Source organism: Pleurodeles waltl, chromosome 3_1, assembly GCF_031143425.1.
Source record: "Pleurodeles waltl isolate 20211129_DDA chromosome 3_1, aPleWal1.hap1.20221129, whole genome shotgun sequence".
In the NCBI taxonomy this organism is placed as follows: domain Eukaryota; kingdom Metazoa; phylum Chordata; class Amphibia; order Caudata; family Salamandridae; genus Pleurodeles; species Pleurodeles waltl.
Window position 1 is genome coordinate 466,044,067 of NC_090440.1, and position 15,912 is coordinate 466,059,978.

A 15,912-nucleotide genomic window follows, 5' to 3' on the forward strand; every position below is an offset into this window, starting at 1 on the left:
AGTGCTGGCATTCGTGTGTGGGGGCTTTGGTGAGGGTGGCTTGTGGGGGGGATGTGTATATGCATTGGGCATGCTTTGGTGATGGGTGTCCATGCTTAGTGGACGCATGCAGGCCTAGGTTTTGGGATATGTGGGTTGTGATGGTGAGACATTGGCGGGGAATAGGTGTGCTGGGGGTGGGGGTGAGGATGGTGGTGGGGGTGAGGATGGTGGTGGGGGTGAGGGTGGGGGTGGGGGTGAGGGTGGGGTTCGAGGATGGGGGTGAGGGTTGGGGTCTGATTTGGCATGCAGGTGGGGGGGAAGCAGTATTGAAGCTTCAACTTACCAGTATCCATTCCTCCGCCGACTCCTGCGAGGCCGTCAGGATGCAGGATGTTCAAGACTTCCTCCTCCCATGATGTGAATTGTGGGGGTTGAGGTGGGGGTCCTCCGCCAGTCTTCTGCACGGCGATGTTGTGCCTGGATACCATGGAACGCACCTTCCCCCGTAGGTCGTTCCATCGCTTCCTGATGTCTTCCCGATTTCTGGGGTGCTGTCCCACTGCGTTCACCCTGTCGACAATCCTCTGCCATAGCTCCGTCCTCCGGGCAATGCTGGTGTATTGTATCTGTGTGCCGAACAGCTGGGGCTCTACCCGAACGATTTCCTCCACCATGACCCTGAGTTCTTCGTCTGTGAAGCGGGGTTGTCTTTGGGGTGCCATGGGGTGGTGTGTATGATGTGTGGGGTGGAGTATGTGTATTTAAGTGAGTTGAGTGTGGTGGTGTGTGTTGTTTTGTGTGTGGATAGTGTGTGGGTGATGGTGTTGAGTGGCTGTGGCTGTTATTTTTGGGATGCTGGTGTCTCGCTCTTGCCTTCTTTACGAATTTTTTAGCGTAGGGGTTTGTGGGTGATGTGGGTGGGTGTTTTATATTGTATTGTGTGTGTGGGAGTGGTGTGTGTATGTGTATCAGGTGTGTGGGATTCAAATCGTCCAATGTGGCTGAGTTTTGTTCGTTTGTGTGTATTCTGACCGCGGCGGTGTGTCCCGCCAATGGAATACCGCGTTTGAATGACCGCCGCGTGGATTCGTGGGTCGTAATGGCATGGGCGTATTTCTGTTGGCGTGACGGTGGAGGTTTTGTCACCTCCACCTTTCCGCCGACCGCTGGTCTGGCGGTCTGTTGTGGCGGTCGGATTTTCGGAGGTTTGCCTTCTGCGGGTCAGAATGACCGTGGCGGGTTTCCGCGACCGCGGCGGGATTATGGAGGATTTCTGACCGGCGGTAGGCGCCTTTTACCGCCGAGGTCAGAATGACCCCCCAAATGTCCAATTAAGGACCAAACCAAGTGTCCAACTAAGGACCAAACCAAGTGTCCAACTAAGGACTGGGAGACGCTCCACTTATACTTAACTGAAAATATCAATGACGTCACCAGAAGACTCGTCTTATCGTTTCGCTCTACCAAAAATCAAGGGTCCAAATCAGGGCGATAGCCAGGGCAGCAGTCCTTCATAGCCGTCGGGAAGTGGGGAACCTCGCAACAAAGACTTTCGGACCACGTCGACATGCAGGGGTCGATGAAGTGGCGGCCTTCCTCCAGAATTTTCACACGAAGCTCCCCACGGACCTCAGGCTTGGACCGGTACCGCTGGTATCGCCCCACGTTTGGGCGCCAACTGAGGTACTGGGTTTTTCAGAACCGGTACTGATCCGGTAACCCAGCGGTGCCAGGGTACACCCAAAGACCTCGGGTACTTTCCTGATTCAGACTACAGAAACTCAGAGTCTTCTAGGTGAAGTCAAAGATCGAATTTATTGGCTGCAACCAATTGACAAGTGTCCTAGAAGTACAACAGCACGATTTGTATGTTCTCAGGAGACTGTGTTTCAATGCAAAGTCAGGTTTCCTTATATACAGTTTTTTAAGCTTCAGGCAAACATTCTTGACATTTTGGTTGGTCATTCACATGTTTTCACTACAAAGGAAAAAACAGTGTCATGATGAAACCTCATATTTCATGTCATCCAACCCATAATAAATTACCCGGCAAGGCCTAGTGTTTTACATCAGATAAGTGTGGACCCCCAATAAAAACGGGCACCTCCCCCTCGTAAAGTAAGAAGAAGAAAAGAGCAGGTGCAGGTGTGAGCAAGATTAGGCAGGGTGTGTGAGCGATAATAAGGGTTTTATGGCATGGTGTGCCTTGATGCTATCTGATTCGGCCACTGGGAGAGGGACTGACCAAACAGGTTTGGCCTGAGGCAATGGTTCCAGCTTGCCCAGGTCAGAGAAAAGTCAATCAAGGTGTACGTGTCCTTGGAATCAAATCTGACTGTATTATAAGCCTATGTGAGGGCAACTTTTAAAATGGCTGCCGTGTATAAAATGGGAGCCACGAGTGCAGGACGAAAATGGCGATTTCGAGGTGAAAACGCTGCTGGAATTGAGCGAAAATGCTCATGCTTAGTGTACTAGTCATTATCGGTCTTTTGATACTAAAATCGTACTGCTGTGGCAAAGTAAATTACATGGGTCCAGAATTTTTAGAACCACATGCATGCAGCAGCTCATTAAGGTGTGAGATGAGATTAAACACTTGGTGTTGGAGTCCGCGAAACATATTTGGAGAGCGTTGAGAGCCCGAGTATATGGCTGGGGGACAAAAATGGAAAACTTTTACATTGGCTAACGGGGATCGTAGATGAGCCAGGATCTCTTTCCAAGACACCTAGAGATATCGCACAGAGTTTTGCTTCCTACTACGCACAACTATATGAGGAGCGCACCCGACCACTAGCAGAAAGGAAGTCCCCCCCTCCTCAACGACATCACCCTCCCCAAAATTCCTCAGGTGGTAAGGGAAAGCTTAGAAGAGGCTATAAGCCTGGTAGAAATTACTGATGCAATAGCCCCCCTATCACTAGGTAAGACTCCGGGCCCAGACGGCTTCCCAGCAGAACCGTACAGTAGGTGTGGCGACATCCTAGGTCCTCATCTACTCAATATGTATGACGAAGCAGAAAAAATCGGTCAGTTCCCCTCTGAGGTCGACCACGCCACAATTGTGGTAATCACTAAGACCCAACCTCCGTCACGACACCGCTCGGCATACCGGCCCATCTCCCTCTTGAACACCGAGATTAAAGTGCTGTCTTCAATTCTTGCCTCTAGGCTGAAAACAGCGCTCCCGTCATTGACACACCCCGACCAATGCGGTTTCATACCCTCCCGAAGTACTAGACATTGCATCAGACGTCTGCACTTGGCCCTGGCACACCGCAGGGCCCTGACCCGATCCCCCTTAGCTCTACTCTTACTCGATTTTGAAAAAGCCTTTGATACAGTGGACTGGTCCTACCTTGATCGCGTCCTGCGGGGTAATGGAATTGGTCCTAAATTCCGAGGCCTAGTGGGGCTACTCTACTCTAACCCGACCGCTAGGGTGCAAGTAAATGGAGTGGTCTCCGACCCGTTTCCCATCAGCAGAGGCACTCGTCAGGGATGCCCTTTGTCCCTGCTGCTCTTCGCACTTGTAATAGAGCCTTTGGCGAAAATGCTGCGTGAATACCCTCTGATTGAGGGATGGTCTTAGCCTGCGGGACCGGAGGACCGGGTGGCGCTCTACACGGATAACGTTCTCCTCTACATCGCCAACCCGGCCATAAGTGGCCAACGTATTCTACAGATCCTGGACCTCTTCTTAGAGGCCTCTGGCCTAACTTTAAACCCCGCAAATCTCTGCTGGTTCCTCTGCACCACACGAGGGACTGTATTGACTGGCAACACAACATCCCCATCCATCGAAATAGTTTCAAATACCTGGGAGTATACATTGCCCTTATTCCAGAACTAGCATGGGAACTTAATGTCACACCACTTAATACAAAAGTCAAGGATGATCTTCAACGTTGGCGAACCCTACCCCTCAATCTGCTTGGGAGAATAGCACTCTATAAAATGATGATCCTCCCTAGGCTCCTTTATTTACTGCAGAACTTCCCATACCCAATCCCCAAGAAATGGTTCAAAGAAATGGACTCAGTGGCACGCCAGTTCCTGTGGAGCAGCACCCGCCCTAGACTAGCACTCGCTACTTGCCAAAGAGACGTCTATGACAGAGGGTTGGGAATGTCTAATATCTACTGCTATCACCTTGCAATGCACGTGCTCGTAATCAACGATTGGGTGGGAGGTGGTTGGACAGACCCTGCATACCGACTGGAGCTTCACACATTGGGCTACCCCGGGGTCTTTGATGCTCTGTATGGTTGCCCGATTCCCCGTGTGGTCCCAGACGTGACTAAGGTGATCTTGCTAGGGTGGCGTGCAGCCCAGAAGGTGTCAGGCTGGTAGGGTCGTCTCACCCGCCAGACCCCGCTATGACATGGAAAACTGCTCGCAGAAGTCGCAGGGCTGGAAGGATTCCAGAGGTGGGACAACATAGGAATCTCCACACTGGGAGACGTCTAGGGGGGATCACATGTGCGGTCCTTCGAGGAGCTTCAGGGGCTCTTCTCACTAGATAGGACACACTTCCACAAATACCTCCAGCTTCGCCACGCTTTGCTAGTGCACGCACGAGCGGGAGAGCACATTCCTGAGTATAGCCCCATGGAGGCGAAGGTACTAATGGGGAATCTGGGTAAGGGAGGTGTCTCCCAGATCTACCGTTCACTGATAACTAATACCTCATGTTCCCTTGAGGGACTTTGCCACAGATGGGAAGACTGGGTGGGACCAATGGAGGAAGAGGACTGGAGGGAGGAGTTGATGGCCCCTCGGACCCTAACGATGGGTACACAATTCCGTTTATTCAAGCCCTCTATTTGCACACAGCATACCTCACACCCGCAAAACTACACAAAACTACACAAAGCAGGCCTCCGACCCACAGCTGACTGTCACCGGTGTTCCAACCCGGATGCCGACTTCTTACATATGGTATGGGCATGCCCAGTTATAGTGATTTATTGGAAGGCAGTCATGAGAGAGGTCTCCAGGGTCCTGCAAGAAGACATAGAAGTGGCCCCACTAACCGGAGTTTCCTGGGAGTGGCATGTCCGGTGGCAAAGAGAGACATTATGGTAGATTGGAAAGCCGGAGCAGCACCGGCACTGAGTAAATGGAGACTAGGAGTGGACTGGTGTGCACAGCGTGAGAGGCTGATGTATGAGGCTAGGGGGTGCCGAAACAAGTATGACAAAGTGTGGGGGAAGTGGGAGGCCATGACATACACCTAGCCTGAAAAGAGCAGCACAATTGGAGGAGTGGCCCCGTCACCAAAGGAGATAGTGGGAGAATTCCCTTTCTTCCCTTTTTCTCTACCTCCCATATCCTTCATTAAGATACTGAGATCATGTCATTAACTATCATCCTGGCGCACAAATATCGCATACAGAGTTGTGACCGGGACCAGGGGTTGACTGTACTCGAGCACCAGTTGTTATCATGTTATTTGTACATGTATTATTATTTCATTGTTTCCTACAAAAACAATAAACATTTCTTTATAAAAAAAAAAAACATTGAGTATTAGTACAAAAAACGGTAATGGAGACAAATAGTCTTTAATAAGTGATCGTAATCATAATTAAAAAAAACATGCATTCCCTGAGAACGGAGACAGACATGTGAATAGGTCATATTTTCCTAGTTTCTGTTTACATTTAGGATGGTTAACTGATTTCAGAACTACTCACAGTTCATAACATATTGTTCTCTTTTGTCATTAGGTGACTGGCCTTACCATGTCAGTCAGTGTTCACGAGAACCGCAAATCCCGCACCAGTACTGGGTCCATGAACATCTCATTGTACCATAAACCCAGCCACCCAGATTGTGTTTTGGCTCATCTGAACAAACTTCGGAAGCAGTGTTTGTTCACAGATGTCACCCTTTGGGCAGGAAACCATTCCTTCCCATGTCATCGTGCCGTGTTAGCAGCTTGCAGCCAGTACTTTGAAGCCATGTTCAGCAACGGTCTGCGAGAGAGTTTGGATGACACTGTAAATTTTCATGATGGCCTCCATCCTGAAGTATTGGAACTGCTTCTGGACTTTGCTTACTCCTCCAAAATTATTATAAATGAGGAAAATGCTGAATCTTTGCTGGAGGCTGCAGATATGCTTCAGTTTCATGATATACGAGATGCAGCAGCTGGGTTTCTGGAAAAGAACCTTTATCCAACCAACTGTTTAGGCATGATGTTACTGTCGGATGCCCACCAATGTCGAAGACTTTATGAACTGTCCTGGAGAATGTGTTTGGTTAACTTTGAAACTATTATTCATGAGAGTGATGACTTTAACAATTTGTCTAAAGATGTCCTTTTAGACTTGATCGCCAGTGATGAACTAGAGATTGAAGATGAACAGATTGTTTTTGATGCCATCCTCCAGTGGGTAAAGTATGACTTGGATAGGCGGAAGGTTTATGTTCCTGAACTTCTGAAGAACATTCGCTTGGCATTACTCCCCTCAGCCTGTCTCAAAGAGGCAATTTCTTGTGAAGATTTGATAACTGAAGATGAGAGGAGTAGATTAATCATGGATGAAGCCATTCACTGTAAAAAAAAGATCCTTCAAAATGATGGTGTAGTCACCAGTCCTTGTGCAAAGCCTAGAAAAGCAGGCCACACCTTACTAATCTTGGGAGGACAGACGTTTATGTGCGATAAGATCTACCAAGTTGACCACAAGGCAAAAGAGATCATTCCTAAAGCTGATCTGCCAAGTCCACGAAAAGAGTTTAGTGCCTGTGCCATTGGCTGCAGAGTATATATCACTGGTGGAAGGGGCTCTGAAAATGGAGTCTCAAAGGATGTTTGGGTCTATGACACTGTTCACGAGGAATGGACTAAAGCCGCCCCAATGCTAATTGCTCGTTTTGGCCATGGCTCAGCAGAACTAGAAAACTGTCTTTATGTTGTCGGGGGGCACACTGCTGTAGCTGGAATCTTTCCTGCATCTCCCTCTGTTTCATTAAAGCAAGTGGAAAAGTATGACCCCCTAACCAATAAGTGGACAATGATGGCCCCTCTAAGGGATGGTGTGAGTAATGCAGCAGTGGTGAGTGCCAGACTGAAGCTATATGTTTTTGGTGGCACTAGTATTCACAGAGACAGGGTTTCTAAAGTACAGTTCTATGACCCAGTTGAGAATCGTTGGACGATCAAAGCAGAGTGCCCTCAACCCTGGCGCTACACTGCTGCAGCCGTCTTGGGCAGTCAAATTTTCATTATGGGAGGTGACTCAGAATTCACAGCAGCATCTGCCTATCGCTTTGACTGTGAAATGAATCAGTGGACTCGGATTGGGGATATGACAGCAAAGCGGATGTCATGTCATGCTTTGGCATCTGGTAATAAACTTTATGTAGTGGGAGGTTACTTTGGAACACAGCGATGCAAAACCTTAGACTGTTACGATCCAATAACTGACTCATGGGATAGCATCACCACAGTGCCTTATTCAGTTATACCAACTGCCTTTGTGAGCACATGGAAGCATCTGCCATCTTGAGGAGGTTTTCTTTGTGACAAATGGTAAGTAGCTTGAAAAGGTACGCTTTCTGTGGTTAGTTAAACAGCTCTTTATATCACAGGTGCTTGCTAATATCTGTTTGGGTGTAAATTAACCTTAACTCAAGGAAGACCATCCGTAAACATATACCTGGATAAACTTTAGGCAGTGCCATGGTTCATATTCAGGAGTGATGTACTGTATTCATAGAATGATACTTTTAGGACAAACATATGATTGAACATGTGACAGAGAAAAGTAATTTTTTGAAGCAATCACCAAAAGCTATTACCTCTGTTACTGTTAGCTTCCAGCATGAAGATGACTATGCTGCATATAATGCAATGCTTTATATTCTGCCTTCCAGCTTCTTTGAATAGTATTCGTATAAATTGAATCTATAGCGTGTAAGTGCTAGTTTGAGACAAAACAGAGGACAGGTAAGGCAGTGTATAGTACCATGTTTTAATTCATAAGGGACAATATTGGCATATTCAATAAGAAATTCTATGTTGGGACCGGAGGCAAGGTTTAGCCTTTCTTTCTTCCCTTTATTTCACTCCAGCAGCCATTAAAATATTGCAACTACAATAAACAACATTTCCCATGAGCGCAGCCACCACCAATCCAGGCGATACTATCCTGTTGACTTCCTGTGAGGACGCTCTATCTTCCTCTTTCTTCGCTCCTCCAGCAGCTAGAGATAAGTGATTTTGTCCTCTCTGTTTGTACGTTTGTTTTGGTGAAATATTGTGTTCTTTGGACGTGGGGCTTTGTGCCCTTACTGTTCTCAGGAATCTGTTGTCTGTGTGTGTATTGTTTTCTGGATATCATGGCCGCTGGAACTTTCTTGCCCCTTCGCAGCCGTGTCTGTTACTGCCAGGTCTCTGCGCGATCTTCCGACTGCCAGGGGAACCGAGCCTGTTCAGTTACGTGTGCAGCACGTCTATACCCCTGCGGGCTCGCGCCTCATTTACCCGTCCTGAGGATTGGTGAAGCTCGTCCGACCTCAATCTCCTCAGTGGCTGTATTATTATTTATAAAATTCAGGCAGTTCAGAGAGCCACTGTCTGGAGCATATCACCTGTTTCACGGGTAGGTTTTCTGATAAATTGGGATTTGCCCAGACAGATCATCAATCTCTCAGAGCATAAGGGAGACTTAGTCCCAGGCCCCAGAGGTCATATTAATTAGCCTGGAAAGGGACATAATATCCCAGGGGATTCCCCTATTTATATATTCCCCTTGTCTTCCTGGGTGACTCAGAAGGGAGGAGTTGGGGGATTACTGTGAGCAAGAGGAGGTTAATTACCTACCCGTTGACAACCGATTTTGCCAAATCATAGGTGTGTCCATCTATAAGGCGGTCTCTTAAGTTGTTGCTCCCCTAAAGAGGAAAATCAGACAGCTCCAGGCCCAGTGCCAAAAAACCCTGAACTCGAGGGAAGAAACGCAAGCGCAGCTGGCCCCCTTACCTCCAGTGCAACCATCCCCTTGTGCCACAGACCCCAAATGCAACTGCGGAGATGAAAATGTAGAATTGTGGATACATGTGCGCTCCTGAAGACATTGTTTATTGATTGCCAGGCCTCTAAAACTGCTACCCTCCATCTAGATCATGTGGGGGGGCCCCTCATACGGTTCTGACTCCACGAACCCTGGGGATCTTGATGACTCACCCCACACTTTACCACATACGTCAGATGGGGATGGCAGCCTTCTGGGGCCAATCCTTCGGCGGGGTCTACTGACCCTGGTGACGAACCTCAAGAGTCTGGTTCGGATATGTTAAACGCGGATGAGTTGGTATATCCTTGCTCAGCAAAATGGACCATTTTCCCTAAGTTGCCGTCCTACATAGCCGCTAGAGTGGGTAAACCTCTAGATAAAAAGGTTTGGACCTGCCTAAAAACAGAATGCTCCGGACCAGTCCTGGAGGGGAAAGTATCCCTCACACCAGAGTTAAACACAAAATTGGCTACCATTTTGGCAAAGTTTATCACGGATCCGAAGAAAGGCATTGACCGGTCCTGGCGGGCATACCAAGCTAAGCTGTTGGACATCATTGGCCCGTTAGCAAAAATTCTTGACATGGCGGAGAACGCCAAAGCCCCGGGTGCACTAATCTCCCCAGATGCTCTTTCTAGTTGGGTTAAGAGAGCAATCATCTTCTTGGAAAATGCGAATTGTGCAATTTCCATGGAACAGTGTAGATCCCTCCCAATAGAAATGGACCAGAAACTGGGGGAATGCTTCACTTCAGAGGCAGGCCCTATTGCCAAGGGCAATCTTTTTGGTGATCCTTTTGTAATGAGTTGAGCAAACTTGTCAACACTTTCAGCTCCCTTGACAAGACTCAAACCTCAGTGAAATGCATTTTCACGCCCTTTCGTAGCCCCACCGGCCCCGCTTACCACCAAGCCTCCTACAAAGGCACTGAATCCTGCAAGGATCAGTGGCAAGACCTGTCCAAGTTTGGAACATTCTACCAGACAAGAGCCTATCCCCCAGGCAATGGGCCAGAGGAAGAGGCAATGGTGCCTACATTTTCCCACAAGGTGAGTGTTCAGGGCTCGAAGGGGATCTTGATAGAGGGCAGGCTGGGTCTCTGCTCTGGAAGGTGGGAGGCTCTAACCTCAGATGCTTGGGTCTTACAGACAGCCAGAGGGTTCCATATAGAGTTATAGAAGTCCCCCTTCCATCCAACCCGTCCCTTCTTTTCAATCCCAGTCACTTGTCGATGGTAGATGAGAAAATCTCTAGCCTCTTCCATAAGGGAGCAATTGTGCCAGTACAGCTTCACCCCAAAGGTTTCCTCAGCAACATATTCCTGGTAGAAAAGAGGGATGGAGTTTACTGGCCCCTGATCAATCTGCAGGAATTCAACAGATGTCTGGTATACTGCCATTTCAAGATGTAGGGGATCCATCTTCTCAGGGACCTGTTGCAGGCTCAGGATTGATGGTCCGATTAGAACATAAAGATGCTTATCTTGCAGTCGCGATATTTCCATCTCACAGACATTTCCTCCAGTTTCAATGGCGGTTTCAGATCTTCAAATTTGTCTCCCTTCCTTTCGGTCTGCCTTCCCCTCCGTGGTGTTTCACCAAGGTGATGAGGCCTGTGGTGGAACATCTACGGGCATTGGGGATCAGATAAATCGTCTATTTGGACACCATACTGTTTCTGAATGAATGCCCTATTCACCATTTTTTTAATCAACTTGTTATAATCTTTAGGATTTGTGATCAACAAAACAAAGTCAGTGCTTATCCCGTCTAAAAATATTAAATTCCTGGGGTTTATGTTGGATTCAGCCAAAGCCACCTTGAGTCTTTCAGTGACCAAACCTTCCCAGATCAAACACAAACTCAGCCGCACTTTGTCCAAACCCATGATCTCTTTGCGCCAGCTAACCAGAATAGTGGAAATGCTTTATTCTTCGATTCAGGCGATCTACCAAGGGCCCCTGAACTATCGGGCCCTGCAACGTTTAAAGACATTTCATCTTCACAAGGGTCTGTCGTACTCCCAACTTGTCCCTCTGTCAGAGGAAGCGAAGGTGGAGATCCAGTGGTGGATCGAACACATGGAGGTGAGGAATGGTCGGGCCATATTCAGCTCCCAACCCGATATGGTGGTAGTCAAACGCCAGCGGTTCAGGCTGGGGAGCTTGCTATGGGGAATTATCCTCAGGATGAAAATGGCCTTCCACAGAGCAAGGTCTGCATATAAATTGCTTTGAGCTGATGGCAGGTTCCTTCGCAGTAAGGTGCTGAACCAGGACAAGGCCCAATGCTGTGTTTTGCTGAAGATGGACAATGTAGCCGCTGTTCGCTAAGTCAGCCTTCTGGGCTTGAAGAAATCAAAAACTCTATCAGACTTGGCTCTGGATCTTTGGGAATACTGTGTGAGTAACCAGATTTCATTGATGGCAGAGCATCTTCCAGGGGGTTCCAACTAGGTCGCAGATTGGCACTCCCATCATTGGCAGGACAACATTCTTTGGAAGCTTCAACTAGCGGTTTTTCAGGCGATCCACAATCTTTGGGTTCCGTTCTCACTCGACTACCAGCTGGAGAGATATTGGAGCTGGGGTACAGATCCAGAGGTAGCGGCGGTCGATGCGTTTCTCCAAGATTGGAGCTTGGAGAAGGGGGGGTTTGCATTACATCCGTTTGCAATGATAACAAGATTATCATCCCAAGCTCAGAGACAACAGTCAAACCTGGTAGTAGTCACACCCATTTGGATGTTTCAAGTGTGGTTTCCAGTGCTGATGGAACTTTCTTGGGATTTTCCAATCACTCTCCCCTATCTCAAGATCTGCTCTAGATCCCCAAAGGAATTGTCATGCCCTGATTCTCTCAGGTTCACTCCGGCTGATGGCATGGCAGATTACAGGGAATTTTGGAAGGTCACAGGGGTTTCAGCGGATGCAGCCGCTTTACTCAGGCAGAGAATACCAATAAAAGATACTGCTCTGCCTGGTCAAGATGGGAGGGTTGGTGTCATCAAAAGCAGGTGGATCTGACGGCGGATATTGTCCATGATCTTTTAGCTTCCTTGGCTTCGAAAGGTCTAGCTTACAGAACGATCAATACCTTCAAGTCAGCAATTTCAGCAGGTCACTCTCCTGTGGACAGACGCCCAATAGGCGAGCATCCCTTGGTGTGCGAACTTCTCAGGGGCATTTGTTTGTTTTTGTCACCTGAGCCTCGTTATTCTACCTTATGGGATGTAAATAAAATGCTGAGGTTGTTAAAGTCCTGGCCGTCCAACAAATATCTGTCTAGGAAACAGATTTTCACCAGATTGGCTACTCTGCTGTGTTTGATATTGTGTTGTAGGGTTTCGGATGTGAAAGCCCTAGACTTGACAGGTAGAGAATATACCCCTGATGAGGTTGCTTTCCATATTTCCGGGAGAACGAAAATCAGTTCAAGGTTAGTATCCTAGCCTTCATTTAATGGTGTGCCTAGACTGTGTGTGGTGAAGACTCTTGAGGCCTATGAGACAATGATGGAGGATATTTGCCCACATGGTGAAAGACAGCTGTTCCTTACTCTTACGAAACCTCAAACAGCGGTTTCTTCCCTGACTATTGCACAGTGGGTTCGCTGGGTCATGCAGAAAGCAGGGATCAACACTTCTTGCTTCAGAGGTCATTTGGTACGCAGGGCTATGGCTTTGAAAGCTTTTCCTCTGGGTGCGCGTTTGGAGGATATTCTGAATGTAGCAGATTGATCTTTGGACGCTAGCTTTAAAAGGTTCTACATCAAACTTGTTGCAAATCTGGCTACCTTAGTAGTGGAAATGCTTTAAACTAGCCTAATCCTCGTCTCCGGTCCTAACAAAGAATAAAAATCTTTCTAGCTATTGTAACGGAAAGTTTCAATTCTATTAAGGACTCGGAGGCGAGGATTATCCTACCCTGGACTCAACTGTTCTTTCCCCACCCAATGGATCTGCATTCGGAAGTAAGTACATTATTTAAAAGACTGGTTGCATATGGGAACAGTTAAGTTGAATGGAATTCGCTGAATAATATTTTGTTCAGGGTAGATATTTTCTATGAAGGTATTTCCAGGAGGTATTACTGGAATGTTTCTGTTTCTTAATTCCGGATTTGAATAAACAGGAGGGAATCTGAAGTTGAAGAGCTGTGCCCCAGGAAGAAAGAGGAAGATAGAGCGTCCCCGCAGGAAGTTAACAGGATGGAAGTGCTTGGATTGGTAGACTGGCTGCTGTTATCTTTCTCTGTCGCTCATGGTAAATGTTGTTTATTGTGGTTGCAATCTTTTAATGGCTGCTGGAATGAAATGAAGGGAAGAAAGAAAGCCTAACTCTCGCACTGAGTCCTTAATAGAATTGAAGCTTTCTGTTAGGATAGCTAGGAAATTTTTCATTCTCGACTTTTCTTGACAATCACATGAGTTTGTCAAGATCCATTGTGAGGCAAGTGCATTTGGATTGGTTCTCATGCAAACATAATAGGTCACAGTCTTTTAAAGTTTGAGGTATGAGGCTGAGGTTACAAACTAAATGGTTTCTGGGGTATACAGTTTTTCCCATATTTTACAAAATGTAGTTACTGGCTAATTATTTTCTCTGTATACTTGTTTTAAACTCCTTTTAGTATAAGCACCCGGCTCTGTATAAGTATCAAAAATTGCTTTTGTTTGCCACATTTGACAAAATGGGTCTGCAGATTCATGTTTTAGGTTGAACCTATCTTGGTAAGTCTGTTTTTATTCCTAAAGCACTTACTGAGTAATATGTGGAGATTTAACCTCTTAAGTGCGGGCGTCAGCCACTGGCCGACGCCCACACTACCTCCCTGGTGCGGGTCACGACCAGTGGCCGACACACCAGGGAGGGGGTTAATAAATCCTCGGGTGCGTTGCACCCGAGGATTATTATTATTTTTTTATCCCTGGGAGACACGGAAGCTCTTCCGTGTCTCCCCCCTCCCCTTTGTGACCTCAGCCCGCCCCGACGTTACTATGTGGATTTCCCCATCGGAGCAGGAAGCGGCCGCAAACGACCTTCCCCACGTTCGGGAAGGCCTCGTAAGAAAGGGGACAGTCTCCCCTTTCTTACGAGGCCTTCCCGAAAGAGTTTCCTGGCCCCCGATCGCAGCTGGCCAGGAACCAGTTTCAGGAAGGCTTCGTAAGAAAGGGGAGAGTCTCCCCTTTCTTACGAGGCCTTCTGAAAGTGTTTCCTGGCCCCCGATCGCAGCACAGCCAGGGCCAGGAAACACCACTAGACACCAGGGGTTTCACTTGGGGGTATATATATTTTTAAAAAGGTAGGTGCCCCCCAGGGCTAAAAAAAAAAATTTCTTCAAAAAAATAAATAAATAAAATAAATGGACAGGGGGTCGCCCGTGGGCAGGGCAACCCCCTGTGGGGGCAATGTTTTTTTTAGTTGTTGTAGGGTTTCCCTGGGGACCATTTTGGCCCCTAAGGAAACCATACAACAACTAAAAAAACAAACAAATAGATCTATATATATATAGATAGATAGATAGATATAGATAGATATATCTATGTACATGGATATATCTATAGATATATATAGATATGTGTGTGTGTGTGTATATATATATACATATATATATATATATATATATATATATATATATCACTTTTGTCAATATGTGTGTGGTTTCCCTGGGGGCTGCGATCGGCCCCCAGGAAAACCAGACCCACATATAAAAGTGATATATATATATTTGCCACCAGTTGTATTGCAGTTGCAGCTTGAGTCTTCAAAGCAATGCACATACTTCAACTGACGCTTTTCAACTCTAGCTTTTAGGCAGCCATAAAAAAGTCAAGTAAGTATTGTGATTATGTTTCTGCTACAAAAGGATCAGACTTGTCTAGTGGCAGTTTTAGTGCCATAAAGAAGCGCAGAAGGTTTATATGCCTACTGCAAAGAGCAAATCTGTATTTTATGTAAATAGCTGAGTACATTAGTAAAGTCAGCCATTACCTGCGCTATAATACAAATGAAATGTATGTGGGGGGTGGAGGGCGGCTATGGAGCGATGAAGGGCACTTTTGCTGGGTGGTAATGAGGGAATCCGAGGAGGAGGGAGTGGGAGCACCAATAATGATTGTTGGACTGGGCGCAGGAGGTGCTAAAGACTGATGAATGGTATGTGACAAGGTGTTTTTTGAGTGTCTTGAAAGAACGTGCTGATTGAGGGAAGAAGCGCAGGTAAGGTGGCCTCTACTGTTGCACGTATCTCACACACACCATCGATTGTGTGACTGTCTACGTAGGCTAGTGTTTTAGAGCAACAGTTTAGCCAATAGCAGAGATGGATGACTGCTGCCGTCACTCGGGTTATAGAGGACAGCTCTGACATAGGATCAGAGACTGAAACATCAGATACTGAGACAGCATCTGAGGGATAGGACAATGGCGCAGACTCTGAGAGTGATTTTTCAGTCGGAGGAGTCCCATTCGATAACTCCTCTTCCAGTACATTATGAGGGAGGTGATGAGGACAGTCCTGCTGTCCCTTCGCAAGCAGTCTGTGCAACTGGGTAATAGTGGGTTAGTCCAACCCAGAGAGCAGGTGAATGCGGCGGCAAGCAGAGAGAGTGCTCTCTTGGGAGCTCCCCAATTTAGTTCAGCCCCAAATTCCACCGTCCAAATCGTATTGTGGAGACATCAAAATTATCTATCTCAAAACAAACTGGTTTTGTAAGGCAGGCACCTGTGTTTTTGGTCCTGGGTTCGGCGGCCATATAGAGAAACACACTAAACCCAAACATTTCTGGAAACTAGACATTCGGGGGAGTCCACAGAGGTGTGACTTGTGTGGATTCCCCAAGGTTTTCTTACCCAGAATACCCTGCAAAGCTGAAATGTTGAATAAAAACTCGATTTT

At 47.1% G+C, this 15,912-nt stretch overlaps 1 protein-coding gene across 1 annotated transcript in view; it reads left to right on the plus strand.

Annotated features, from left to right (window-relative positions):
* The window catches only part of KLHL25 (kelch like family member 25), a 295,338-nt gene that overhangs the window by 114,879 nt on the left and 164,547 nt on the right, over window positions 1-15,912 (plus strand). The window contains exon 2 of the mRNA XM_069222734.1: window positions 5,718-7,528. Coding sequence (XP_069078835.1) covers window positions 5,733-7,505 — 1,773 coding nt within the window. The 5' untranslated portion in view covers window positions 5,718-5,732 and the 3' untranslated portion in view covers window positions 7,506-7,528. The remainder of the gene's footprint in view (window positions 1-5,717; window positions 7,529-15,912) is intronic.